Source organism: Styela clava, chromosome 2 (assembly GCF_964204865.1).
Source record: "Styela clava chromosome 2, kaStyClav1.hap1.2, whole genome shotgun sequence".
Taxonomy (NCBI): Eukaryota; Metazoa; Chordata; class Ascidiacea; order Stolidobranchia; family Styelidae; genus Styela; species Styela clava.
In genome coordinates, this window is record NC_135251.1 from 7,036,242 (window position 1) to 7,063,987 (window position 27,746).

The 27,746-nt window shown below is 36.8% G+C and overlaps 1 protein-coding gene across 3 annotated transcripts; it reads right to left on the reverse strand.

Moving 5' to 3' along the window:
- Nucleotides 1-49: 49 nt before the first annotated feature.
- LOC120331833 (uncharacterized) lies at nucleotides 50-27,739 on the reverse strand. Of its 3 annotated transcripts, none has more exons than XM_078109726.1 (10): nucleotides 9,529-9,710; nucleotides 9,128-9,248; nucleotides 7,949-8,235; nucleotides 6,712-6,872; nucleotides 6,064-6,238; nucleotides 5,370-5,549; nucleotides 4,570-4,701; nucleotides 4,236-4,372; nucleotides 2,146-2,249; nucleotides 50-691 (listed from the first exon to the last, which is right to left on the reverse strand). In XM_078109726.1, the coding sequence occupies exons 1-10, from the start codon at nucleotides 9,688-9,690 to the stop codon at nucleotides 462-464; spliced, it is 1,689 nt and encodes a 562-aa protein (XP_077965852.1). In that variant the 5' UTR covers nucleotides 9,691-9,710; the 3' UTR covers nucleotides 50-461. The 3 variants fall into 3 exon arrangements, with proteins under 3 accessions (XP_077965852.1, XP_077965853.1, XP_077965851.1); XM_078109727.1 differs by lacking the exon at nucleotides 9,529-9,710 and adding an exon at nucleotides 27,552-27,739 and having other exon boundaries at nucleotides 70-691; XM_078109725.1 differs by lacking the exon at nucleotides 9,529-9,710 and adding an exon at nucleotides 24,478-24,739 and having other exon boundaries at nucleotides 71-691.
- Between the last annotated feature and the right edge of the window lie 7 nt (nucleotides 27,740-27,746).

Genomic DNA, 27,746 nt, shown 5'->3' on the forward strand with positions numbered 1-27,746 from the left:
TTTATTGTAACAGATGACCAATCAGGGAAGAGGTTGAGATCCAATGAGTTAATGAAAAGTTGACTGATAAATCAGGGAAAGATCGTATATATAGGAAAGTATAAGCCATCTCAACAAGCTGATATTGCTGACCCCATGTCCCGGAATCAAGTATGCTAAGAGTCGGAATCAAGGAATTTCTGGTGCTCATAATGGTTTGACAATCAGATGAAAATTTTGACACGGTTAACCAATGTTTGCTGATTAGGGAGAATTGTGAAGCAAAGAAAGCGACTTGAAAAAGCAAAGGGACATCATAAGTTAGGAACTTGAGTTGGGATAAATGTATAAAATTGTTGTAAAAACGTATGAATTGGTATACAAAGCAAAACTGTTGCCAAACTACTTAAAAATGCGCAAATTTCGCACGAATTGTAGAAAATTTTACGAGTTTATTAACAGTAATAAAATGAGAAATAAAATCAAAGCATTGTAGTTAGGAGTTTATCTCCTCTGCCAGCACAAAGTAAAATAACATTCTGTAGCTTTTCCTCGGCGGCTGTTCGTCGCAAATATAGTTTATATTCTTCCATTGAAACTGAGTCGTTAAGTTTAACTTCAACTTTTTTAGGATATTTGATGGGAGGGAATGTGATAAATTCCTCTTCATCGCCGCTAGTGGTGGTCGATTCATCTGATTTTGGTGGAGCGACTAAAATAGATAAAATGAATTGATTCATTGAGCGCTTTTACACTTACAACCAGAACAAAATCTCTACTCTTAAAGACCTAGTCCATAAAAACGCGTTATTTCTAGGTAAATGGATATCGGTTTTCATATTTTGTATATTCGAAAATCTCGCATTCCAGTTTTTAATAAATAAAAGGGGGCTCCCGAAGTATGCGAACCAAGGTGGCGGACATCGGAATGTAATATGTGTACTAGGTTAGGGTTAGGCCATAATTTTAGGTATAAATACTACGGGAGGCTCTTGGCTAGTCTTCGAATAAAATAAGGAAAATCGGAAAAAAATTATCGCCTAACCCTAACCTGTTACCCATGTTACGTTCCAATGTCCGCCATCTTGGTTCGCATACTTCGGGAGCACCAATAGAAGGTTATTAAAATGAGAACCTGTCTTGTTTTGGGTGAACACGGTATATAAGTTGCTACTACCCAATTTACTATACTCCGGGGTGAGTTGGTACCCATGGGCCAGGGTGGTCCAAACTCAGGCCCGCGGGCCCTATGTGGCCCGCCGCTTCATTATCTGTGGCCCGCATCACATTCGGAGAGTAATCAAAAAATCGCATTTCGTGTTCTTTCGTCATAAAATTAATCAGAAAAATCTTTTGACATATTGTCATCACTAATGTCACTGAATTAAATAGTGTTATGGCTAGCTGAGGCAACTAGCGAAGTTGAATGATGTGATTGTCGGTCGAAATTGTTATCTGGCTTTCTAACTTTTTGGTCGGGAATATATGCTAACAATATGGGCATCGTAGAAAACTAAAAATCAAATGCGGATTCTATTAGCCTGGGATGGCTATGTCTGATAACTACGTGTTTGTACAATAAAAGTGCTTGTTTTGTATTGCACTGTTTACCTATTCTTGGTACTATTGTGGCCCGTGAACAATGCAAAAGTAATTTTGTGGCCCGCGGAGCCGACAACCTTGGACCACTTTGCATAGGTGTTGGAAATCTTTCCTGTTTTTTTTTTTTTTTATAAAAATAGCTAGTTTTGATTTTATCGCGCTTCCTTCAGTTATTTTAAGCGCACCGTTCAATATAATAAAAAGCCAACTTCAAGCTTATTGGAAACGTAGTGGACATACCGATCGTTTCAATATTAGGTTGTTCTTGTTCCTGTTCTTTGACACGTTTTGAAGAAATCGCTTTTCTATTTTATTTCTGGACCAATTGCTTTGAAATTTTAGTGAGTAAAGAATATATTTTTTGCTAGAGGGCTATTACCCTCATTTTTTGCTATGACGTCACCAAAATTATTTGGTGCTACGTGTCCATATATTTGAGCATAGCTCTCTTGTTTTAAATGGCATGCAGTCATCGTGAATGATGCCTAGTGCTAATAGTCATTGAAAACCTTTCCCCCTTGGGCCCAGTTTGAGAAACGCTGAACAATGCCTAGGTATACTCACGTATTTTCAAATCGACCAATGAATGTTTCTCAGGGCAGTCAATCGCCAATCCGTTCTTTATTAGGAGATTACGAGTCGCAAAATCACGGAGTTCTATCAGCCATCTGAGAAAAAGAAAATTCGATGAATCTACAAACCAAATAATCGAGACGATTCGCGAACATGGGGTAATCCATTTCTGACCAGCTAAAGCAGGGGGTGCCAACCTTTATTCTATCATTTGCCGGTTGTGCAATGAACTAACTGTATTTTCCACCATGTAGGATGTCCATAAAGTCTTTTTTTCAATTGCAAAGGGAATTTATCGATGCCATGTATTGGTTGGCCCTCACAGATGTATTAAATGAAGTAAATATACTTGAATAATTACCGATTAAAAAACAAAAAAACCTGGAAATATATATTGAAAACTGACTTCGTAACAAAATTAAAATTGCAAAATGACTTTATGGACACCCTGTAGATCAAGGGTTCTCAACCTGGGGTTCGCGAACCCCCAGAGGTTCACGGAAAGATTTCTAGGGGTACTTGAGTGGCAGTTGAGTTTTTGAGTATTTCATTTTTAATATCCGTTAACAGAGGAAAACGCATGCCAATTGAAACTCAGCGTAGATTTTCCCTGATCTTGCGTTGTTGTGATTGTGACGCAACAATGTGAAACACACGGCTTTACAGCCAAACTGTAAAATCTAAAAAGATAATGTGTTGCGACCACTGTAGAAAGTGAAATGCTTATTGAAACTTGAGAGAGATATCAAGAATTTATTAGTTAAGCGGAGGACAAGGGAAATAACATCAACACGAATATTTAAGTTTGTTACAGCAGTTGATCAATAAATTGTTGTTGCAGCAAATTGTTAGTGAATATATCACAACTTTGTTTGGTGTCTAATTACCGGGGGTTCGCGTTGAATTTTTTGTGACTCGGGAGGTACTTAACAGAAAAAAGGTTGAGAACCTCCTCTGTAGATAGACAAACACAAAGACCAAGAGACTAATGTTGCCACTGTGTAGTGTCAGCAAAATTGCAGCCAAATGTTGAAAACATTTCATTTCTTCTTTTACTTTTTTATAATTTAATGTTAGACTATTTCACAGGTGTCGCTACTCGATAATCACTTCTGGTTTATCGCGACGCCTTTCATCGCGGATTGTAATTTTTTTTCCTCATTTTGTATGTAAAATGTGTATTTCCAATGTGGTGTTAAAATATACTACTGATTACCGATAACTGAATCAGTCCGCGCATTAGTTGCAGAGGAGAGTAATTTTCCTAACATGAACAACGACAATATATACTTTTGACACGGACCTCCTGATCACGGTTGAAAGCACATGAAGGTTCAACAAGAAATCTTGCAATGGCAGTGCGTAATACTACGCCGAGTAAAGGAACCATAAAATTATAAACGCAGCTGTTTAACAACACGATCCATAGTTCCATCATATGCGCACCGCGCTAAGCGTTAAAAATACTCTCGCCATCGCAACGCACCTCTGATTAACCTGCTTAGGTTCGCAGGTTCGAAATCTGCAAGATACAATAATGTGCGATATGATGGGCGGTTCACGTAACAGCTGGTCGGTTACGACTTCCTCCGTCATCAAGTTCAATCAAATCCAGGGCTACTCATCTGTCGGACCGCGGTCCAAATTTGGACCTTTTGACCATTTATTTGGACCGCGTCTGCTTGTTTATTTTGGCAGCATAAGCATCGTTTGGTAATTTTAGATGATTTTGATACAGATTAAATACACAGCTATACAGTTTGTCGTACTGGTATCGATGTGCGACATTTGTGTCCATATTTGCAAGCCATTCATTGCTCTTGTATTTAATTGAAAATTGCATTTGAAGTGTCGTTTATTTAATGAAATAAATTTTCTGTAATGTCCTGACCCCAGTAATTTTGAAGTTTCGTAAACGGACCTTTGGGGTGAAAATAGTTGATTAGCCCTGAATTCTAATCCACTGGTCGACTAATACCGTACCGGACATGGAATGGCAACCAGACAAAAAACATGGCACGGCATATAATTAAGCCATATTATCAACTTATTATACACTTACTATTCTACTACATGCTTACCTGTTGTCTAATCCTCCTGTTGCGAGTTTCACGTTTACGTTTTCGAACTGAACAGAAACAACTTTGCCGGATTCGAACGCGCCAGGAATCGCCTTCTCTATCGCCCGTTTCACGTCCATGTGTGTCAGATCGACACCCTGGATGAAAAATATTAAAGTAGGATAGGATTTTTATATCAATCAGGGGAGAGGAAATCGTTTTGTCGTCACAGAAAAATATATTCCGATCAATCTAATAGTATCAACCCATTATTTACCAGTAGTTACCTTGTTCGTTGCAAAAACGCCTAAAAATAGAATCAAGATTCAGGCCAGATTTGATAAAGTCTACTTACTGGGTAGTCGAAACAAACAACTTTCGGTCGACTTGGAGGCATTTTTAGGAACTTCCGGATAACCGGTAAATCTTGTAACTCCTGCATGTCTTCTTCAGTGGGAACCGGAGGCGACTCTGGACGCGGAGGAACCTGAAATACAAAACAAATGTTTACTTTATTGTTTAGAGGAAAATCCAAGTGCGCATTATCCTCATTAACTTTGGATATGTGAAAGTTCATTTTTGACAAATAATTTTTATTCATACTTTTAGAGGTTACTTTATTATTACAAAGGGTGTTTAGGATGTCAAAATCTTTGCAGGTATTTAGTTTTCCACGAGACGCTTTTGCGTTAAAATGAAAGTTCCAGACACTGAATATATTTAAGCAAAATGTGAAATATATTTTTTTTAAAAACCGGGTCTCAGTAATTTTGAAGTTATGTACACGGATCGCGAGGCGCGGCGGTGTGGCTCAACGGGTTAAGAGTTAGGAATACGCTCGCCACCGCACCTCTAATTACTCTGCGTGGGATCGCAGGTTCAAATCCCATGCGGAGACGATCATGTGCGAGAAGATTGCTGGACTCCTCGCAGCCGTAGGGTGGTTCACGTAACCGCTGGTCGGTTACGGCTTCCTCCACTATCAAGTCCATGCATCCGAAAACAATACCTGGCTAACTAATCTCTGACCTGGGCTGGTAACCGGACGAGAGGCCGTGGTTCGCCATATGATTAAGCCGTCTTATCGGCTTTTCTCTCCCCCGGAATAAACATTTAAATCTTATCCTATTGGTCTATCCTACCCAACAAACGCACCTTCTTAGGTTTCATATTCATGTCAGATTTTCGTAGAGTGCTCGATCGTTTCCCGCCCAGCATTCGACTGCTTCGTTTCTGCAGCATCCTTGTTGCAGACCCTGTCTTACTCGTTGTTGCTTCCACTGAAAGGCGACGACCGCCAGAACTATCTCCTGATGGAATAAGAACTCCGCGTTTCTGAATAATAGTCGAGAAGTATGTGAATGTAAAAATCATTTAAATTTGGGTGAATTTGAACGCAAATGTGATAAATAACAGCTGGCTGCATTATTTTAACAGAACGCTAGGATAATTAAAAAATAAGTAGATGAAAAGGCGCTCCCGAAGTATGTGAACCAAGATGGCGGACACCGGAACGTAGTATGTGTACCAGGTAAGGATTAGGCAATAACTTTATTCCAATTTTTCTTATTTTAGTTTTATTACGAGTTCGGGGACTAGCCAAGTGACTCCCGTAGTATTTGTATCTGAAATTACGGCCTAATCCTAATCTGGTACACATACTACGTTCCGGTGTCTTCCTCCTCGGTATATAAACTTCGGGAGCACCAAATATGGTAAATTGCTAATCAAATTACCTTGATATAAATTTATCAACAGTTTCCCTAGTAACCAATTACGTCATGACTTGTGAGATCATCAAACAGTTGAAGCTGATTTTCCTATCGTCAGCACATTCCTATATACTTACGTTTCTGAATAGATTCATATTCGTTGTTTGCCTCCGATTCGGTTTTGGTTTTCCGGTTATAGAAGCGTTCGGTAAACCATTGGACCGCGACCTCGATTTTGAAAACAGTTCTCCGATACCGTTATCTCTCGCCACCTGATTTGAATGAAAATATTCTGCTCCTCTTTGAGAGTTGCTAAAAAGTAATACAATATTGATAAATTCGCTGTATTGGAGAATAAGCCAGCCTTTTGGTACTGCCGTAGTGTATGTACCAGGTTAGGGTTAGGCCAAAATTGTATTCAGATTTTCCTCATTTTAGTTCTATTACGAGTTCGGGGACTGTTTGTGTTAGCCAAGTGAATATACCCCCTGTCCATAGGTTTCAGTCCCTTTACACAACTTAATGTAAAGTAGGCGAACAAAATGAGTTACCTCCATATTGTTTTTTCCGTATAATTCAGGGGTTACTCATTGAATTATCATAGTTTTTGAGAGTCAATATTTAAAAAAGTCCGCAATGTGGAGCGGGAATTCTTTAGTTAGAAATTTAACCTGCTGAGGCAACGCATAAGCCCTGAATCACTAGGTCAACGCGTCCACCGATGCGCATAGTTCCGGCGAAAAGTTAAAAATCAGGTAAAAAATAATATTTCTAGTCCAACTCACATTGACGCAATAAACCTTCCTTCGCCGTTGTTCGTTATTCCTGTCTTTCTAGTTTCGTGTAGTTCCGGAATTCCGTCTTTTCTTTTAGCGAATTCTTTGTATTCCTGCAGTAACTCATCCGCATTCTGTGTAATGCAAGCCGTGTCCGACTTGACTAAATTCTGTAGAATATATTAGGGTTATTCGAATTTTCAATTTCAAAGAGACGCAGGATTAGACCAGAAATTTATGTTTATTTCGACGCAGAGAATAAAGCGATAAGGATTTTTGTATCGGGCCTGGTTCGGGGTGCAAGATGTGAAATAGCTTGGTAAAAAAAAATACGCAGCAATCATAACACAAAAAGACTAATAAATTTACTGATTTTCTTCACTTGAAGGCGGTTGCAATATTGTGGCAAGTTCAAGGTTACAGAGATAGTTCGAAATCTCCGTGTTCAGTTGGCGTCGTAAGATGCATTAGCATCGGCAAATAAAGCTGAATTGGATGGTGATATAGCGAATCTAGTTTAGGGTTACCATACCGTCCGGAAAATTCCGGACATGTCCGGAATCTAGGGTTAAATTTTGCGTCCGAGAAGAATTTAAAAAATGCTTAAATGTCCGGAATCAGGAATTTCACTGCATCTGCAATCGTACTGTGCATACTGCTAATACAGAACATTGTTGTTTCGTACCGTGCGCATATTTTACCTTACCGTACCGAGGTCAGGAACTGTCCGGAATTTTGCTTTTCCAAATATGCTGAACCTAATCTAGTTCAGATATTTGTCTAAAAGCAAATATTTTTGTAAGGCTCCACGACTTCATCGTGTCAGCTTCTACTTATACTTAAAAAACTGTCATATTTAGCAAGAATTGAAATTATTCTGGTTCGGCATTGTTCACCCACCCAACTTACGGTTCTCAAGCGAGGGGGCGCGCCCCACATTGGGGTCGTAGACAATTTTTTTAGGGGGGGGGGAAGCTGATTAAAAATAAAAATATTTGTTAGCTTCTATCTTGCCCGCTTTATTTTAAATATTTACATTCCTTTATTTTAAATATTTACGTTCCGTCCCCGTATTTTTTTCAAAAAACTATCTATAAACTTACTATCTGTTATTTGTAGTGTTAGATAGTTATTTTCGAAATGGGCGAGAGACTTGACAAATTCTGAAAAGAGGCGAGGCTTAAAAAGTTTGAGAACCCACGTGACCTAGATGAAATAGTAAGCAGACTACAATTCTAACACATACCATTGGTCGTTGCTGAAGTCCCAACGTTCTTCCCCGCTCCTGATTGGTTCGCACTTGTCCCGACTGTAACACACCCCCTTCCACACCTGCCAATTGTCCTGCTGCACTGTCCGACCATCTTCTCCTACCAACCCCACTAGGGGCAGTTCTTAGGCTTGTGCCTTCGGTTCCACAACTGTTTCTTCTGTTTTCAAATTCGACTTTTTGGAAGGAAATTTCGGTTATGACGTCATCCATGTCTCGCCCAGCAGTGCATGCTGGAATATTAGTTGAGATGTGGAGGTCATCTGAAATGAAATACATTTCATTTTATTTATAAACAAGAGTGCTATGCTCAAATATATGAACACGTGGCGCCATATAGAGGCAAATTTTAATGACGTCTAGCACACAAAAAAAACGAATGTCATGCAGCTCACAGGAATATTTGGAATAAATAAAAGTAATAGCCTTCTAGAAAAAATTTAATCTTTAATCACTGAAAATTTCAAACCATTTGGTCCAGTAAACGAATAGAAGAGCGATTTTTTTCATAATGATACCAAAAAGAATACAAAAAAAAAGAGTGCCAGCATAAAATGCAAAAAATTCAATAAAAGTGATGTCTCTATGAATGGAGACTCAGTTTGACTTCAATTCGTCACCATTGATGTAGCCATGTGTAAGAGGGTCTGGGGAGCATACAGCATTCGCAGCGAGACACAAACGTCTTTCGCAACACAATTTTACTATATTCGTGAATGATTCACGTATAACTTGACGTTCTTTATCTCACTATCAATTTTAGCTTCGGTCGAACCAAAGGAAAACAACTGAGAACATCAACCGCCAGTGCCGGAACCTTTTTAACCGAAGATCAACAAGAGAGCTGTGCTCAAATATATGGTCAGGTCACGAGGTGCTGCTATTTTTTATTCTGACACATAAAAAACGAATCTCTTCAAGACATAAATTTTTGAAATAAGTAAAAGTAATAGCCTTCTGGCAAAAAAATCAATCTTTTACCACTGAAAATTTCAAAGCAATTGGTCCAGTATTCGAAGAGAAAAGCGATTTTATAATGACGAAGGAGAAGAATAAATACAAACAAAAACAACAACATAATATTGAAACGATCGTTATGTACACTGACGTGTCCAATTATAATGAGATTTAATTATGAGGCTTCAGATAACTTACCGACTGAACGTGCTAGACTGTTGAATGCCATGAATGATATTCTTTCCTTTTTCCCGTTCGTTAGCTGGCGTTTGTGAGTAGTGACGTCACGAGATATCTGAGGTAATCTCATAAATGTGTTCTGGAATAAAACAAGTGAACATGAAAATTAAAAATATATCGTCCCTCTTGTAGGACGTAACAGTGACGTCATATTATCAATGACGTAATCGGAATAAGTAATCCAAGTGCGTTTGTGAGTGGAGACGTCACAAGGGCTGATAAGAGGCAACCTAGAAAGTTTGTTTTGAAATGATACAATAAAATTAACAGCATGAAAACAAAAAATATATTCTTGCACGACGTAACTACGACGTCATATCGTTAGTCATGTCATCGGTAATAAATAATCCAACAAGTACCATATTCATCATTTTTCCTTTTACAATCCATTTATCGTCAATGATGTCATAATCTCCTTTATAACTCGACCAATGGGGTCCAAACCTCACCCTCATGACCCAGTTTCGTCGTTTTTCTACCATTTGGTTCTTAATCGGGGGTAACACGTTACCGTACCCCATTTTAATAAATAGTCTTGCAGTGTAAATAAATATGTTAAAAAATTTTCTAAAACAATGTAATAAGTATGAATAACAAAGTTTCAAAAAAGTAAGTCCACAAACATCAAAAAACTTTTACAAAATCCACCCGCATAAAGGCGATCTACCCGCATAAAGGCGATTAAAACAATTGGTCTAGTCACCTCTAGTGGTTAATGAAGAAAGCGATTTTCACAACAAAAAGAAGAAAAAAATACCAACAAAGTCTACAACAACATAATAACAAAACTATCCATGTGTACACTTTGTGTCCAATAATTTTGTTTATTGCTCTTATTATATTAAATTATCTGATTCACACATCTTCACTTAGTGCTGGTCAGGGCGTTGAAAAATTAGTTTACACGCTTGAGAAGCAGTCACAAAAATCGAATTCAGCAGACATAAAAATTAAACTTTGCGACTCTCTAGTTACGAAGAAACCGCCGAACATTTTATAATTGTTCCGTTATAACTTTTCCTATTGTAGTATCTTCCATAACTATTATGAATTTGCCGTCTAATCTCTAAATTATTCCTTAGGTTAAATCAAACCTACTGCTGACGGGAAATAGCAGTAAACAGAAATCCAGGTGCACAAAACTTCGTCAGTTACAAACACCAATAAATTATAGTAATAATAATACTAATATATATAACTGCATCCTACAACCTCCATCTGTAACCTCAAATATAAACTTTAAAACCATAGTCTCGTAAATTTGTTTCCGAGAACGGCTGCGCCTATTTTGTTTGTTGTCAAAACGCACGATTACAATATGACGCACCCGATTCACAAACAGATAGACACCGCGTAAATAATAATATTGACGGAAATCACTGTTAGAAATGGACGAAATTACGCAGGTGCTTTGGTTTTTTTCCAATCTAAATTTATATTCCCCACTCATAAGTATGACAATCAATAACAGTTCTATAACATGATTAATCACTAAAGTACGCAAGAAACTGACACTCACTTCCCATTTAAAAGCTTCATAAGTCGATTCCGAACACGATTGGACGGATAATAATTTTCCGAACCGGCGGTTCCTGTCAATTAAAAACATTTTGGGATGGGAGGAGAGGGACGTTTCATATTTTCTTTTTTAATTCGGCTCTGTACGAGCGGCCGCTGATACGTAAAAAGTCACTATTACCGGAAAAATCGAAATCTAAAAGGGTCAGCACTGCCAACACAATTCATTACGTTCTAGGAAAATTCGCCTAGGTCAAAAAAAGGTCATTTTGCTATAAAACAAGTATTTCTGATAAAAACTGTTCGGTTTCTGAAGTACCTTTTTATCAACAAAAAAGTCATTTAAGAGCATACCCTTTAAACCTAACTGTTTTTATCAAAACTACTTGTTTTACAGCAAAATGCTCTTGCGGCAATTTTTCATGCGGCGACTTCTTCAATGTGGCGAAATTTCCCGCGGCGAATTTTTCGGACACAATTAATTACACCCTGAACGAGATGGTGATCAGAATATCCCAAGCCAGCCCGAGACCATAGTCAGGTTTTTCACTCCAAGCTAAATTGATTTCGATATTTCTAATCACAGCAATCAACCGCATTACTAAAGCATGATTAATTACAGAAGTACGTGCGAATTTAACGCTAACCTTCAATTTAAACATTGGGAGCGGCCTAATGGTACTTCACCACGTATTCAAGTAATATAAAAAGATGTCAAAACAGTAATAAAACTTTCAGAATACTGTCTAAATCCAAATAGCTGTGAAACATTCACAAAAATAAATAATATTCAACATAGACTACTCAATCTTGGCCTAACAAAAGCGATTAATTTGGTTCTCCCGAAATCTGTGATAGCGGACACCGAAACCTACCTATATGTACCAGGTTAAGGTTAGACCATGATTTCAGATACAAATACTACGGGAGTCACTTGGCTAGTCCCCGAACTCGTAATGAAACTAAACTAAGGAAAATCGGAATAAAACTATGACCTAACCCTAACCAGGTACAGATGTTATGTTTCGGTGTCCGCCATCTTGGCTCTATCACTGAATTACCATTATATACCACTGAATATCTGTCTAGTTGTGTTTAATTCTGTTAATATTAGATCGTCGTCCTTTTCCAGAAAAATATAAGATTGTTTTATAACCTAATCCGAGAAACTTGAAAATGGTGTCAAAATAGCAATAAACCTTCCAGGGTACTCCCGTGGTGTGTGTACCAGGTTAGGGTTAGCTATAATTTTATTCCGATTTTCCTTACTTTAGTTCTATTACGAGTTCGGGAACTGTCTGTGTTAGCCATCTCTCTGTCCATAGGTTTTAGTACCTTTACGCAACTTGATGTAAAGTAGGCGAACAAAATTAGTTACCTCCATATTAGTACACATACTTCTGGAGCGCCCCTTTCAAAGCGTTGTCTAAATAAGTGTGTAAACAAAGACAAACAATATTTCCCTGCTAATACAGATGATTGATTGCTGTACTGGTGAATTAAAGCCAGCTCAAACAATTCGCCACGTTCTCATCAAAGGCTCGCTTACTAAAACATATTTTAACATTGAATACACGATTCTGTCCTTTAAAATACACTGTTATAAAAATCCAGTAATGTTACTATTATTTTTAGATAAATAATATTAAATTTGAACAGGTATTTAATACCAGACCTCTGTTTTTATTTATAGCTACGAGCATATCCAGTGTTTTGTAATAGACTCGGTTTGAATTCGACTCGGGGCATTATTGATTAAAAAATTGATATGAACCGTATTATCTACATCAGGAGTTCTCAAAATTTTGTTGTTATGAATCCCGTGAGGAGATTGACTATTATTTACGTAACCCCGCAACAATAAATTTATAAAAATTATCTATTGGAGATTCGATAATGTCATATTTGAAAACCGTATTGTTTTCACATTTCGACGTTACCACTGATAAATTTTATTAATGCCGTTATTTATTCTTTGGACAGTGACAAAATCAATATTTTGATAATTCACTAAATAGCTCGCGAAATACCAAGGTTTCTTTTACGGAGTCCTAAAGAAAACCAAGCAAAAAACGTAAAAAAACACGAAAAGTCTTGTAAAAACGTGCAAAAAAACGTGAAAAACCTAAAAAACTTATTCATTTAAGCTTCTCATTCTCTGAAATTTGACTACTTTTTGTCTCAAATTATCTTGAATTGACTACAGCTTTGGGTGAGAGAATAAAAATCAAAAACCGTGAAAAACCATCAAAAACGTGCAAAGCTCCTCTTGTCTTGGTTCACCTCGAGAATCTACATGATGTAGCTAGATGACTCAGACTCACTTTAAACCAACACTCAATGATCGAATCGACCTCGGACTCGAGGCTAGAATGTCACGTGACTCGACTTTACGCGCGACCTCGGGGACTTCTACCCAACACAGAATTAATTACTACGAAATTATACAAAATTTTACTATTTTTTTTAAAGTATAACCTCCAATCTAAACTCTTCTATTGATAAGAACAGTCGTGATGTTCGTTTTACAAGGCAAATATTGAATGACAAGCTTCATACAATACCTAACACGCCTAATTATTGTTTGACGTCCAATATATTAAAGTTCAACACCCGTATTAAAGAACTTCGTTGCCGAAGATTTGATAAATTCATGTAGGAGATATTTTATATGTTTTATACCTTCACTCATAGCGAGGCTCTGTCCAAGCAAATTACGGTATATTAGGACTCAGGAGCCAATGTTTTAGAATAGACTAAATTTTTCCATTTTGGTATTACTTATTACATGGGTGTGTGTGTCATCATTTTTTGTCCGTGCGCCATAGTTATAACCAACTTCCGACCATGTAGTTGGCCACACAAATAATTGAATGATAATCGACGGAAATCGACGGAAGAATTTAAGCAGCGACAAGAACAAACAAAAAACATACATTAGTATTCACGTGAGCGTCTTTTCGAACATAAACTATCGAATTGGGATTTCATGCTTGATGGGGAAAAACCCAAGTGTTGACAAGGGCCACACTAAATTCCTCAGAAGGCCGGTTTGTGGCCCGCGGGCCGCCTGTTGCACACCCTTGGCTTATCCCATTTATTACACTCTGGGTTGTGTGAGTATGGTTTGAAAGCTCTGTTTGGGGTATTCATTCCTTGAGATTTAATAACTACCTTTCTTCTCAATTATTATATTATACTAACATCCTTCAAAGGTCAAAATAACTATAATATAGAACAGGGAGGAGCAAAGTACGGCTTGCGGGCCAAATCCGCCACGTTGGGTGATTCGATCTTGCCCGCCTGATGCTGCCACAACCAAACTGAAACCAAATTTTGATGTTTTAGCTAAAAAATAGCTCAAGAAATTTGTTGAGATTGCGATTAAATTTTGTTTTTGTAAAACTGTAAATATTGTTCTTAAAATGTAGCATTTTACGTTATACTTACATGGCCCGCCAGTATGTGTATAGGCTGAATTTTTGGCCTCTGTTACAAAAACCTTGCCAACCCCTGATATAGAACATGACACTTTATCTTGAGTTATCTTAAGATCATAATGATTCATTTTATACTCCTAAATCACTCGGAAATATTTTCAAGAAGACCATCAATATGCTAGTCTGTACAGAAGTCAGGTAATGAAATATAGTTCGTACGACATGGCGTTTTATGGGTTATTGTAATTGTAATAAGAAGCCTGTCATCCCATATAAATATAGATAATAAATTTCTGATTTATGTTTGCCATGCGGTTTTGTCGAGACCTACGACTTCGTAAGATAAAGTTCTGCAACAATTTCAACGCCCTAAAAAACTTGTGGAGAATATTTAGAGCACAAACGGTGTGCGAAAAAGGGTATAATTTGCCGACGTTTCTTATTTCTATTTAGAAAGACTCGGTCGGTCTCTCAAATTAAAGCAATGCGTGTATATGCGCGTTTCAGCAAGTACCTGCCGGCATATTGTCACATAAAGTAACAGTTTAACAGGTTAATTTAGAGTTTTCTTTCCGACAACAAATAATCTGAAATATCTGAACAGTTAAAACTTAAAAATGCTTGATGCGACGGAAAAACGCTCGATGCTGTGTTCGCCCCACCAAGTTCATATAACCTATCATAAATGCAAGTTGAGAACTTGCCTGGAAAGTTTTTCAATTGATTACAATACAATTAAAACGTGCCGTGTGTCGCATACACAAAAAAGTTTGGAAACAGTTGCGCACACTATTCGACCCGCTAAACAAGTAAGGTACTTTCCAAAAATTGTGCAAAGTGTCTACAACTGAATTTTGCGAAAATTCACAGGTAGAAAACTTTTAGTAATTCGAATAAAACCATTATGCACCGAGTTCTATATCCTGGCGCTAAATCTCACAATTTCCTGGTAGAAAACTTTTGATAATTCGACATTTCGAGAATTATATCTCGAGAAGGCGACGAAACATCAAAGTAACTGACGAACAAGTTTTCGGATCATTTTTCTTGGCCATTATGACGCAAATATTTACTTACATTATGACGACAATAATATTATTTACTCAATCACTATATAAAGGCCATACATGTTCCTCGCTTGAAAAGATCGATCGGAGGGATATTTATCATCTTTTTAAACATGGTCCAGGCTCAAAAATCAAACAATAGCATAAACAATGTTTACGATTGGTTGACCTGTATTTACAATCGTTTTTCAATTATTTATCGGACATTATGGAACCGTTTACTCGAAATTTTTCAAGATTTGCCAGAACCATTAAATAAATAGATTTATCCTCCCCTTACACCAACGATTTTATTAGATTCTGTAAATTGTGACTGGTCCTTTAAACATTCCCATATAATCGCCGGATGAGAACAGAAGGGGCCTAAGTCACATTTTTGCAAAATTCACTTTTTTCTATATTTTGGGGTTTTGAGCCACGCTCTACAAGGTGGTGGTCTTGAAATCCTGAATTTCTCAATAATAAAATTTTTAGCTGGACTTAGGACTGTAGAAGTTAAGAACAGAATGGGCCTAAGTCCAGCAAAAAACGTTAATATTATGAAATTCAGAATTTCAAGACCACCACCTTGTAGAGCATGGCTCAAAACCCCAAAATACTGAAACAAGATAGTCCCAAGTTCCAATATGATGGGCATGAACATCAGAAATGAAATGTCCGGAACTTACATCCCTAAAAATTTCTTCAATGCAACTTAGGCCTAAGTCACCTTGTTTTACCTTGCCTCCCATACGAAAAAATTCAAAAGTTGTTGAGAACAGAATGGGCCAAAGTCCATTATGGGGTTAAAAAAGCAGGAAGGAATTGAAGCTGAAGTGCCAAAAAAAGTTGATTACAAAGATATTCACATCCGCATTAAAATCCCCAGAGCTCAGGTCTTTACTAAGTGTGAATATCTAAAAATTCAAAAATAAAAAAATTCAAAATTGTTTTTTGCGTTTTTCTCAAAACTCAAAATTGTGACTTAGGCCTGTTCTGTTCTCATCCGGCGATATATTCAATGTTCTTGTTCAAAAATATGGATCTTTCGTACCACGTTTTAAAATACCAAATTACCAATGATCATTCGTAAGGCCTCCGACACTAATGCAAGAATGCGAAATTTGAAAAAATCATCCCGCCACGTTTTAAAATAACAAATTAGTAATTAACGAGTTAGGGTTAGAGTTGTTCGTGTCAGAAATGATTTGAAAATTTTAATTTCCAGCACAATTTGCATTCCCAGCCCTCACCCTCTAACTAACTGAATGGTAACTAATTTTTTAAGTTCAAGTCAAGTCGACTCGCCAATGCTTCAAGTTGCAAGTCGATACCGAGTCACACTCTGGTAGAAACTGTTGATGACTATTTTGCGAGTTGGCACTCACAAACTTGTGTTTGAATGTTTCATAATCACCATTTGCCGATAGATAAATTTGAACGGCAGCTTTTTCGGGACATATTTTCGATCGCTGAAACGAAGTCAAATCTCCGCGTACGACAAAATGATCACAGAATTTGTTTCATTTGTACCTGAACTTCAAAAACACAACTAAAAACTGACAACCAGGCTTGAAAATGTTTGCATGAACGTGGTGAAATTATGCTTATTCTTAATAAGAAATAAATCTTCACCGCAATTTAACAGCGTGAAATGCGAGTTACATAGATCGCCCTTACGTTTCCAATGCAGTTTTATCATCCTTGCGCAGGGGCCCTCCATAGTGGTACACATACTTCTGGAGCGCCCTATAACTACTAAAATAGATCTGGCTTACAATCATGCTTGGAAATTCCGGCGTAAAAATGTGTCAGAGCCACTGTACAAAAAATAATAGTCGGAATCAAGTCCATGATTATGAAAACTAATACCTGGCTAACTAATCCCATACCCGACATGGACTGGTAACCGGACGAGAGGCCGTGGTTTGTCATATAATAAAAATGTTTCATCGACTTTCCTCCCCCACGGGATAAATATGTGAATCCTATCCTAAATAGACATGTCCTTATCTAAGAAATTTTCAGTATTGCCATCTATGATCAGTGAATGAACAGCTTTTCTTTACAATTCGGCCAGAGTTGTTAATACAGTTTTACGACGTTATTTACTTCTGACAAGAACAATACCTTTACAGTTATATAAACTTGTTAAAACACGGAAACGTACAAACACATTATTCACTAACCAAATACTTGAACAAACTATGGACCCTTTAACAAGGGTGCTGACTCACAATAAGACATATTTTCCCAACTCAGGAAATTGAGCGCATTTGAAGGATAATTTTTTGTACAATCGGATGAGATCGGATATTAGACTTTGGGTTTGATTGCTTTAATAATGGGTTTCCCAAACTTGGTGTCGCGTCCCCGCAGATGGGCGCGCGATGGATAGCGCAAAACATAAATCTCACGATATCGAGAGAATACATAGTATCAGAGAAGCTTGAATAACAATGCCGGATAATTCACTGATGTTAATCTGAATAAATTTGTGTTTGTTCTCGAATAGGCCCAAACAAGAAGTTAATTGCGGCAATAAAACATCAGAAATGCATTTTTCAAATTGTTTAGCATTTTAAACGTGAACAGGGCTCGCGGAAAATTTTGATCTATTGCAAGGGGTGGCGACGCGCGGGATTTGAAGTTTGGGAAACACTGGCCCTAGTTACTACCGTGTCGAATTAACTATGTCGGCGTCTTATATCTCAGATACCTTGACCAGGATAACATGGACTCTATTTTATATCCGACGAATAATATATGCGGTCTGTGCGGTGTTGATTCGCCCATTGAATTGCCGTATTTTTTTCTTCTCGTGAAAAAATATGAAAAAATTCCTCTATGAAAATTTTCGACATAACAGCGTAATCTAATACTTCTAAATCTCTTGGACATGTTTTTCTGAATTTTGATAAAATGTTAGTTTGTACAGAAGTCAGATAATGAAATATATAGTTCGTTCAACATGGCGTTTTATGGGTTATTATAATAAGAAGTCTGACATTTTATATGAATGTTTATAATGAAGCCTCAAATTATATTTGCCATGGTTGCTTTAAGACCGAAGACTTCATAATATAAAGTCCCAATTTCAATTTTATTACGAAATCAGAAGTTATACATGCAAAGAAAAGCCGTTTTTTGTATATAAATGGTATTAATAAATTTCTGATTTATAATGCCATGCGGTTTTTGTCCAGAACTGAGACTTCATAAGATAAAGTCCCTTTACAATTTCAATTCAGTTATGAAACCAGTAATTGTACATGCAATGAGAAGCCGTCATTTGTATATAAATGTTAATAATAAATTTATGATTTATGTTCGCCATGCGGTTTTGTCACGACATATGACCTCATAAGATATTGTTCCGTTACAATTTTAATTTTGTTACTAAATCAGAGGTTATACCAAGCAGTATTGTTCCATAAGATGTTCATAAAGTCTTAAAAAATTTAAAATTGCAAAAGGAATTTATCGGTACCATATATTGTTTCGGCTCTCACAGATGTATTAAATTAAGTAAAAATACTTAAACAATTACTGATTAAAAATCAACAAACTTAGTTAAGATATATTGAGAACTGACTTCATAACAAAACTAAATTGTAAAGTGTATTGAAGTGATTAATCATAAATTCTTGAATTGTGTTTGCCATGCGGTTTTGTCGAGACCCTAGATATCATAAGATATTATATCCTTACGCAAATTAACAGTGGTGACAATACACAATATGGACAACGCGGGGGTTGATGGTTTTAAAGACAAACGGGTGATTGTTTAAAATTCGAAAGAAATTTCATTTGAAAACTAGGAAATGTAAAAAAAAAGCATCATAAATAGCAATTTTCCGTAGCGTAAAACGCTTTTTAGACGCTCAAGACAATTAAAAACGTTTTCCGGTCCCCGGCCGAACCGACGAGGTCTAACTCGCCAATAACAAGTTTCAGAACCCCTCTTGAAAATTCTTGGCAACGCCCTGGCTTATCGCTTCACAGTGACATCAAATCGAGGAACATTTTGGTCATCAAATAGTTTCAAACAATACGCTTATGGGCCACATAAAAACACATCACTGCCGGAATAGATCACCCTGTGACCCCGTGTTACATTTAATTATGGGCAAACCACACATTTCCCACAACACCGACGCGTTGGTCTTACAAGTTATAATAGTAAAACCAACTACGAAAAAGATCCGCAAAAGTTACCTAGAAGTTAGACTTCTCTGTAAATAAAATGGCGGAATAGAATAGTCACCCACGGCAGGATAACAATGACAAGCAAGTATGAGTATTAGTTAAGGATAATTTATCGGTCGTTCTCAAATGGGGAGGGGAGGGGGGGTGGGAATTGTGGGGGGTTTTACAGCTGTAGGCGATTTTTTTTTCAGGGGGTGTGAAGCTAATTTAAAATTAAAAATATTTGCAATATACATTTGTGTTGATGCGCAGCAAGAATTAAATAAATTAAGTTTATCGCTAAATTAAATGTAAATTATTCCAAATGACAGTTTATGCTAATTTTAATAATTTACGCACAAACAGAAAACGAGAATATCGGTCAGAGACCGAAGACTTATCGATCAAAGGTTAGGGGATCCCCCAAAACAGCGCTCTTACTCCACAGTGACTCCTTGTGTCCCATCACTAATTAATTAAAAACTCGCTAATTATACGACATAATTCGCCAAAAATCAATAGGCTTCTGGTCCGAGATAAGATGAATGCACATGCAAAATCTAGAGCAGATTCAATCTCGCTTTCGTGAGATATCGCGTGCATATAACAGACAAACAGACATACAAATACCTATCAACATACTTACCGATTAAAATCGTTAAGTAACAATCGGTAATAGTCACGAGAGATAGAAAATACAGCTTGAATCCAACGATTAGATGTAGTGCCACGATACTCGTGGCACGTGAATAGCCACAGTAACAAAACAAGTGTAAATTACTGCAGAAATTCAGTTATATTTATGCCTATTTTTAATAATTTACAAACAAACAGAGATCCATGGGCGACACCCAATATAAATAGAAATCCAGCGGTAGACCTAACGATAGCTATAGTGGCACCTATTTGTGACACGGCAACCGACAATCGTAAATTACTGCAAAATAAAAATTACATTTCTGCGCATTTTCGATAATTTACACACACACAGAAGTCAATAATTCGACAATGTTTTCATGTAATAAAGCGAAGATTGGAAAGTAAACAGAATATAATTTACTACTTTATTTACTGTCCTGAGAAATGCTTTCATCCGCGCGTTGTCAACGGGGTCTATTTAAACACATAAGTCGTATTAAATCAAATAATTATTACCCGCATGTGATAAAACAACCGACGGTCACTTCGCGAAAATAAGCCCAAGATCCGTTAACATGAGGTCGTGGATTGCTACAAGTTATTACTTATCGATTTTCAATCGAAAGCGAGATTGAATCTGCTCCAGATTTTGCATGTGCATTCATCATATGTCGGACCAGAAGCCTATTGATTTTGGATGAATTATTTCGTATAATTAGCGAGTTATTAATTAATTAGTGATGGGACACAAGGTGTCACTATGGAGTAAGAGCGCTGTTTTGGGGTTCCCCTAACTTTCGATCGATAAGTCTTCGGTCTCTGTCCGATATTCTCGTTTTAATTTTAAATTTTGTTGACACAAAACGTTTAATAGAAAAACGAATCCCACAGAGCTCCAGGGAACAACGAATAACAATAATTCTTACATATCACTCAAATACAATTTCGATAAAGCAAAATCCCCATCGCCCAGCGGTTCCCAAAATTTTTGTTCGTGTAGCGCCAAACTATCAGGCGCACTCACGCAATAAAATGCTGCTTTTATATAAAACTCAATTTTGTGATTGTTAATTAATGTGTACTTCAAATTTCGGTCAGTCCATTGTACCCGAAGAAAGGTTTCCAAAGCTAATTGCACATTCACTTTGCATACCTGCGATTTTTGGCAGTTCTTATATTTTATATAGATCAAATCTTCTTTCTCATCTTTGCACTATTTTCCTTTAAAAAATCGCTATTGTTCGCTAAACTCAGTTCAGCAGGTGAATAAACTGCAACTCACGGTATTGCAGCTAGTAATGTCTGTTTCTATTGTTACGTAACAATTGACGCACACACTACGTAACAGGAAGTAAACGATATAGCAGGGCTACTCAACTATTTTTACCGAAGATCCGCATACAAAACTTCAAAACTATTTGGGTCCGGTCTTTCCAGAATTTATATTTCGGCATCCTCAAACGCACACTTCCTCGACCGGCTGATGATTATTAGCTAATCAAAATTGCTTATCATGGTGTTATAGTTCTTTTCATATATATTCAAAACTATAAAAGTCATTTTATGAACAGAAACTTCAAAAGTGGGGCTAATGATCTAAAATAAAGAATTAGTGCGGTCCGAATTAAATACTCGAAAGGTCCGGATTCGGACCGCGGTCCGCCATTTGTGTAGAATTCATTGATACACAGCATTTAAAATAAGAAACAACAAAACATTTATAATAAATTCACTATGTAGAATATTCAATGATATTGCCATAGCCTCACGGCTGCCGGAGACAAGCGTTCCATGAACTACATCTTTCGTACAACTCACCACCCCCTATCACAGTAACATTGACTTGATAAGCAGACGACCATAAAAATATCAAACCGCGGTTACCCTGACATTAAACAATGGCTTTAATAATCCAAGCTCGTAATATTTTTAATATCGGTACCTTATTTTATGACTGTGAGTTTATTAAAGCCGATGTTACTGTGTTGTAAGTTAGTGGATGGCAGTAAAAAAAGCATTTCTTAGCGCGAAACCATCGGAAGTAGTGGGACTATTGGATATTTTAGGATTTGGCGAGAGTGTAGGATCTCACTCTGTTCGCATCGCAGCTCACGTCTCGTCTTCAAATCGCATGCCCATAGTATTCGGGGATGTGCAACATTTTTCATAACCAACAACCATATAACCGAGAATGTCGGTCGGAGACCGAAGACTTATCGATCGAAACTGCGGTTTCGATTCATGACTCTTTAGTGACAGCGCGTGTCCCATCACTAATTAATTGATAAACTCGCTAAATATACGACATATTTCATCCAAAATCAATAGGCTTCTGGTCCGAGATATGATGAATGCACATGCAAAATTTGGAGCAGATTCAACCTCGCTTTCGTGAGATATAGTGTTCATCTTACAGACAAACAAACAGACAGACAAATAAATACCTATCAACATACTTACCGATCTTAAGATCGATAAGTAACAACTTCAGACATCTAGCTGGGCCACACATAAAAATTGTCCATGTGGGAAAGGCAAGAGAATGCGCCTATTGAAGCTAAGCCTTGCAGTAATAAAGACATCGATCAAATTAGCGAAAGATTTAACGTAGCGACAAGAAATAAAATCATTATGTATTTTCACCAGGTGAGAGACTTTTTAAGCATAAACTGTCGAGTCCGGAAAGTTGAAAGTAGTCTGCATTGCTAACTTACATTGGAACACAGACGTTATACCTGCAATGCCAATTTCTATGAACTCATTAGTTGCTTGTCCGTGCCCTTATTTAGAGCGAATACAGAACAAAAATATCCATAGATTTTCAAAACTACGACAAACAAAAACTAAAATCTGTAATAATGTTCAGGCTACATTACATACGGACAGATTACTACTAAATTACCACAAACAACACTTTCAAATATTTAAAAATATCATCTCAAAATATAATGACAACTTACCATAATTTTTATCTATTTCTCCCGAAGTGGACAATGTGTAACCAATGTCCAGATATTACTAATATTTACAAGCGATAAGGATTATTTATTGTCGCCATATTTTCCCATGTGAAGCGCAAACATTGGCAATTTATCCGCGTGTAAATTGTTTGTTTTAAATAAATTTTTAAACGGAATGATTTAGGGAATGACACAGTAATTTCCTGTAAGTAGGAATCGTTTACGTCGTACATTTCATTTATACAGTGATTAATACGAAATAAATTACGGTAATACGTAATTCTTATCTCGAAACTTCACGTCTATAATATTTTCTTAGGAACTCCATTATATTAATATGCATGTATGTATATATTTAATTATTTACCTGGTAGACGAAACGGATAACAGATTTCGGTGTAAGTCGCACAGTAGGCAACCTGTACTGCAGATGGTCAATTGGCCAACGTAACGATATATCGACCATTTCCCTATTGTTTGGTGGCCTTTAATTATTGAATAACATAATCCTATTTTGTGACAACACGCAATACACTGCGTACGTGGCAGGTTCTTAACTTGCCTACCGGTAAAAAAAATCGAAAAAATTCAAGTTTGAAAAACTGTTCAGTGCCATATTTCCCAACCAAAGAGGAATCCTTTCCTGGGAAAGTTAGTGGAAAGAAATTTTGCTTTGTATTCGCTTCAACTAATGATATTCTTTGGTTTTATATTATTAATATAAGTCAATACTTATTTATGTCATGAACTACTTAAATTTGTAAAAAATGGAGGTTATTTATCATACATGGCAATTTCTCGTAACTTAAAACGCTTTTTAGACTTTTATTTATTGAAAAATAAATCTACGGACTAGGTAACGTTAGCTGTTACGGTCTAAATCAGGGGTTCCCAAACCAAGGGTCGCGACCCCGAATTGGGTCGAAGTGATAAGTAGGTAGGGTCGCCAACAGGTCATGGGGTCGCTGAGATATCGTAGAGGATGGAGGTACAACTCATCTAAGATTTGACAAACCATGTTAAATTTAGCAGTTTGTACCATGGCTTAATGTAAAACAGGCCCATAGGCATCGCTCTATATGCTTATGCTATAAAAAATGTAAGATGCTTATTGTGACATCACTGTTTGGTTTTAGCTTATTTTACTTAATACCACCACATGACCAAACTCAAGAGTTCAGTGAAAGAAGCTTCGGAAGTTGCATTAAAAATATATATATCGACCTGGGGTCGCAGTGGATACTTGAAAGTTGTCTTTGGGGTCGTCCTGAAAAAAAGCTTGGGAACCCTTGGTCTAAATCGACAATTAGAAATTTTAGCTGCTTGTATCGGGCCTTACCGCGATTGACGGCGTCAAAACGTGAATAAAAAATATCAATTTATCGATAATGATTTCGCAATACAACACCAACAAAGACCGAGAAATAATTACAATTTTAAGAGTTATAGTCAATTCATAGACGATAAAAAAATCAATTTATTATAATTCCCTCGTTTTAAAACATAATAAAACGTACCATTGTTTGGCCCACTATCACAAAATTATTTCCTATATCGGATCCAAATCTGAACGGCGATTTTCTTTCTTCTTTCGGTTTTCCGGTCGCCGAAACCTCTCCACACCGGACTCGGAGTATCCGGTTTCGTCTCTCTTCCGGAGTCTCCGGAGTTGCACCTCTACCACAAGTATGCATGACGTATTAAATGACGTCACACAGCGTCATGACAACTACCTATCACACCTAATGTACTACTACAGCATATTATCTGCAATTTTTACAATGTAAGTTCATATTTTAACAGTTGAAAATTAGTATCAAAATTACTGTGTGACGTCACAATTATATTTATATTTGCGAATACTAAACTCCAAAATGGATTGCTCAAAGCAAGGTCCCGAGCCTTCGAGTAAAAGTGGAAAGAGTACTTATAGAAGAGTTGCAAGTTTACTCAAATCTAGCCATAAACCATTAATTGTGGCTTAATTTTCACGCCGTATACTTAACTTCAATACTGTGATTGAATACTTCGTTAATTGTTACCCACAATAACCCAGAAGGTGCTCCCGAAGTATGTGCACCAAGATGGCGCACAACCTGATAACTCTTAACTGGTATACCCACTATGTTCAGGTTGTGCGCCATCTTGGTGTTCAACTTATAGCCATGCGTCAAAGTAGGTCATTCCGTGAAAGATTTTGGCGCTTAATTAATTTTTCCACAAGAGAGACGACAGTTAAATAAATGAAACAATGAATAAAACAATAAATTGAATATATAGGCAATAAGTGCAATTGCTTCGCTAACGTAAATCCCAAATGTGTTTCGCGACATAGATGACTCAAAAATCATTCATGTATACCGTTCTAACTTGACATTTACTGACGAAATTTAACATAGTAAGTAAGTGATTAAATAAGTTAATTTCGACTCCATAATCAGCATAATAGACGATAAAATAATTGATAGAAACAAAATAAATAAAACTGATTACAAAATCGGGAGAGCAAATAAAACCTAAATTAAGGTTTAAAGCGTACAAATTTTAGATTGAAAGGTGTTGTTGAAAGAAGTAGTACGTGTTCGCTCACCAACACATAATAGTCTGGCATAAACTGCCTAAATTGCAAACTAAGAAGCTCCCACTAAGAAAGAATTTTATTTCGATATTAATTTGTATCCGTTGTATATTTACTGATATTGTTTGAATATGTTTTATTACTGTGATACATATTTATATACACAATATAAGGACCTCCCGAAGTATGCGCACCAAGATGGCGCACAACCCGAACTCAGGTTGCGTACCAGGTTAGGGTTCAGGTTATGCGACATCTTGGTGCGCATACTTCGGGAGTACCCAATATAAACTATTCGAATTCGCGCAAAAGTCAGAGTGCAAGGTGCGCGTAGCAACAGCTGGTGATCCTTTAAAGATTATACAAAAAAAAGGGAACAGATTTTTTATGCATAGTGAGGGAAGAATAAAAATATCCAAAATAGGAAAAAGGAGGAATAAATCTAAGGTTGGGGAGAGTTGCCCCGGGCCCGGAAACGCTGCACTAGAGCAATAGTTCTTAACCCCATCTTTGTTAAACTCTTCCTTTCGCATATTTTGGAACTCTCTATTCCTATTCATAAAAGCTCCGATATGTTTGATGTTTAATCAATGAATCCCTAGCGAGTGTTATGCACAAGTCAAACCCCCGCTTTTGTTGAGTTTAAGCAGTTAACAATGTGTGCATAAATAGGTATTATATAGGGAACTAAAGAATATCACTAAATACTACAACGAATACAAACTTTAAAGAGATTAGAATATCTATTGATACGGGTGCTAGCATTGGCCTCATTCAACCAATCCAAAACTTATCCAATTCCGACAAACGAGAACAATAAAATAAAAACAACATAAACATTCATGTTTTTTCCGATACTTGTGAGCGGTTACTATAAGCATAGCTATGCTTGAAACTTGCAGAGATAGATAGTCAAATGAGAATTATCTCAAAGACTCGAATGGACTCAAGACTTGGCTCAGCTGGGATTTATTCGAGTATAACCTTTTTCTGGTAAAACGTCAGTGAAATCAATTTTTGGACGATGATTTAGTGCAGTGATTCCCAACATTTTTTCAAGCGACCCAAATTTTCTAAAAAATAAATTTTGTAGAATCTCGCGACCCAAGGATATGCTCAAATACGAAATGGCATGTGGTACTTTTATAACCACGAAATTGAATGAATAAAATGAAATAATATGGGAAATTGATATTTCCCACGTATTACTACTGAGCCACTCTTCAATAACAGATATAAAATAAAATAATTTACTGGAAAATAAAATTAGTAACTTGCTGAAAAAACAAGCGACCCGAGAAAATTTTCAGGCGATTGGGTCGCGACTCATAGGTTGAGAAACACTGATCCAGTGTTTAGAATATTTGAATTCCCCGTAGACACCCTACTCCTGTACTCAGAATAAACTCTCAAAATAAAGTGTGTATGCAACGCCAAACTGTAAGTATTACGGTACTTCAAATAAAAAAGCTGATGATGTAACGCATTTCTCAGGGCTGCGTTCCGAAATACCGCATGCACAAAGCAGATGTTTCGTTAAAACTTGACCTAAAGTAAAAAAAACGTAACGTAATAATCGCTTAATCTCACAGCGCTACGACCAGAGACAATGCTACGACTGTCTGTACTTAACAGCATCATCCTAACATTATAATAAAACTTTTGAACACTAATCCTGTCATCTGCTTCAAGTTGGTGTATAAACGACAAAAAAAAATAGTAAAATTATTTAAAAACAGGAATATTGAGCTCTATCAGGTCCTAGAATGCTGTTTTTCGCATTAAAATAAATTATCTAATAAAACCAACCAAGGAGAGAATAGTACCAGGGTCAATTCGTTATCGCAAGCTGACGAACGGTATCCACCGTTTTAATACTAGTTTTATAACGTTATTTGAGAATTATTTTACTCGATTTTGCGGGCCAAAATTCTCCATTTAGCCATTTTATTAACGCTGCAACTACACTAACAATGTAGCAATCCAAATGAAACAAAATTCAGCGTTACTGACCTGAAGTGAGGCAGCTGTGATGATTTGTTCCCGTCTTTATCAGTATATTTTCCGCTCAATCGAGATAGCAAACAACGCAATATGGTTACTTGTGGTTTGAAAAGGGAGTATCAACAATATTAAATTCGATTCTCGTTATCATTACAGACAAATTTCCAATAAATCGCCACGTATCAGTCATCACGAAAACTAATA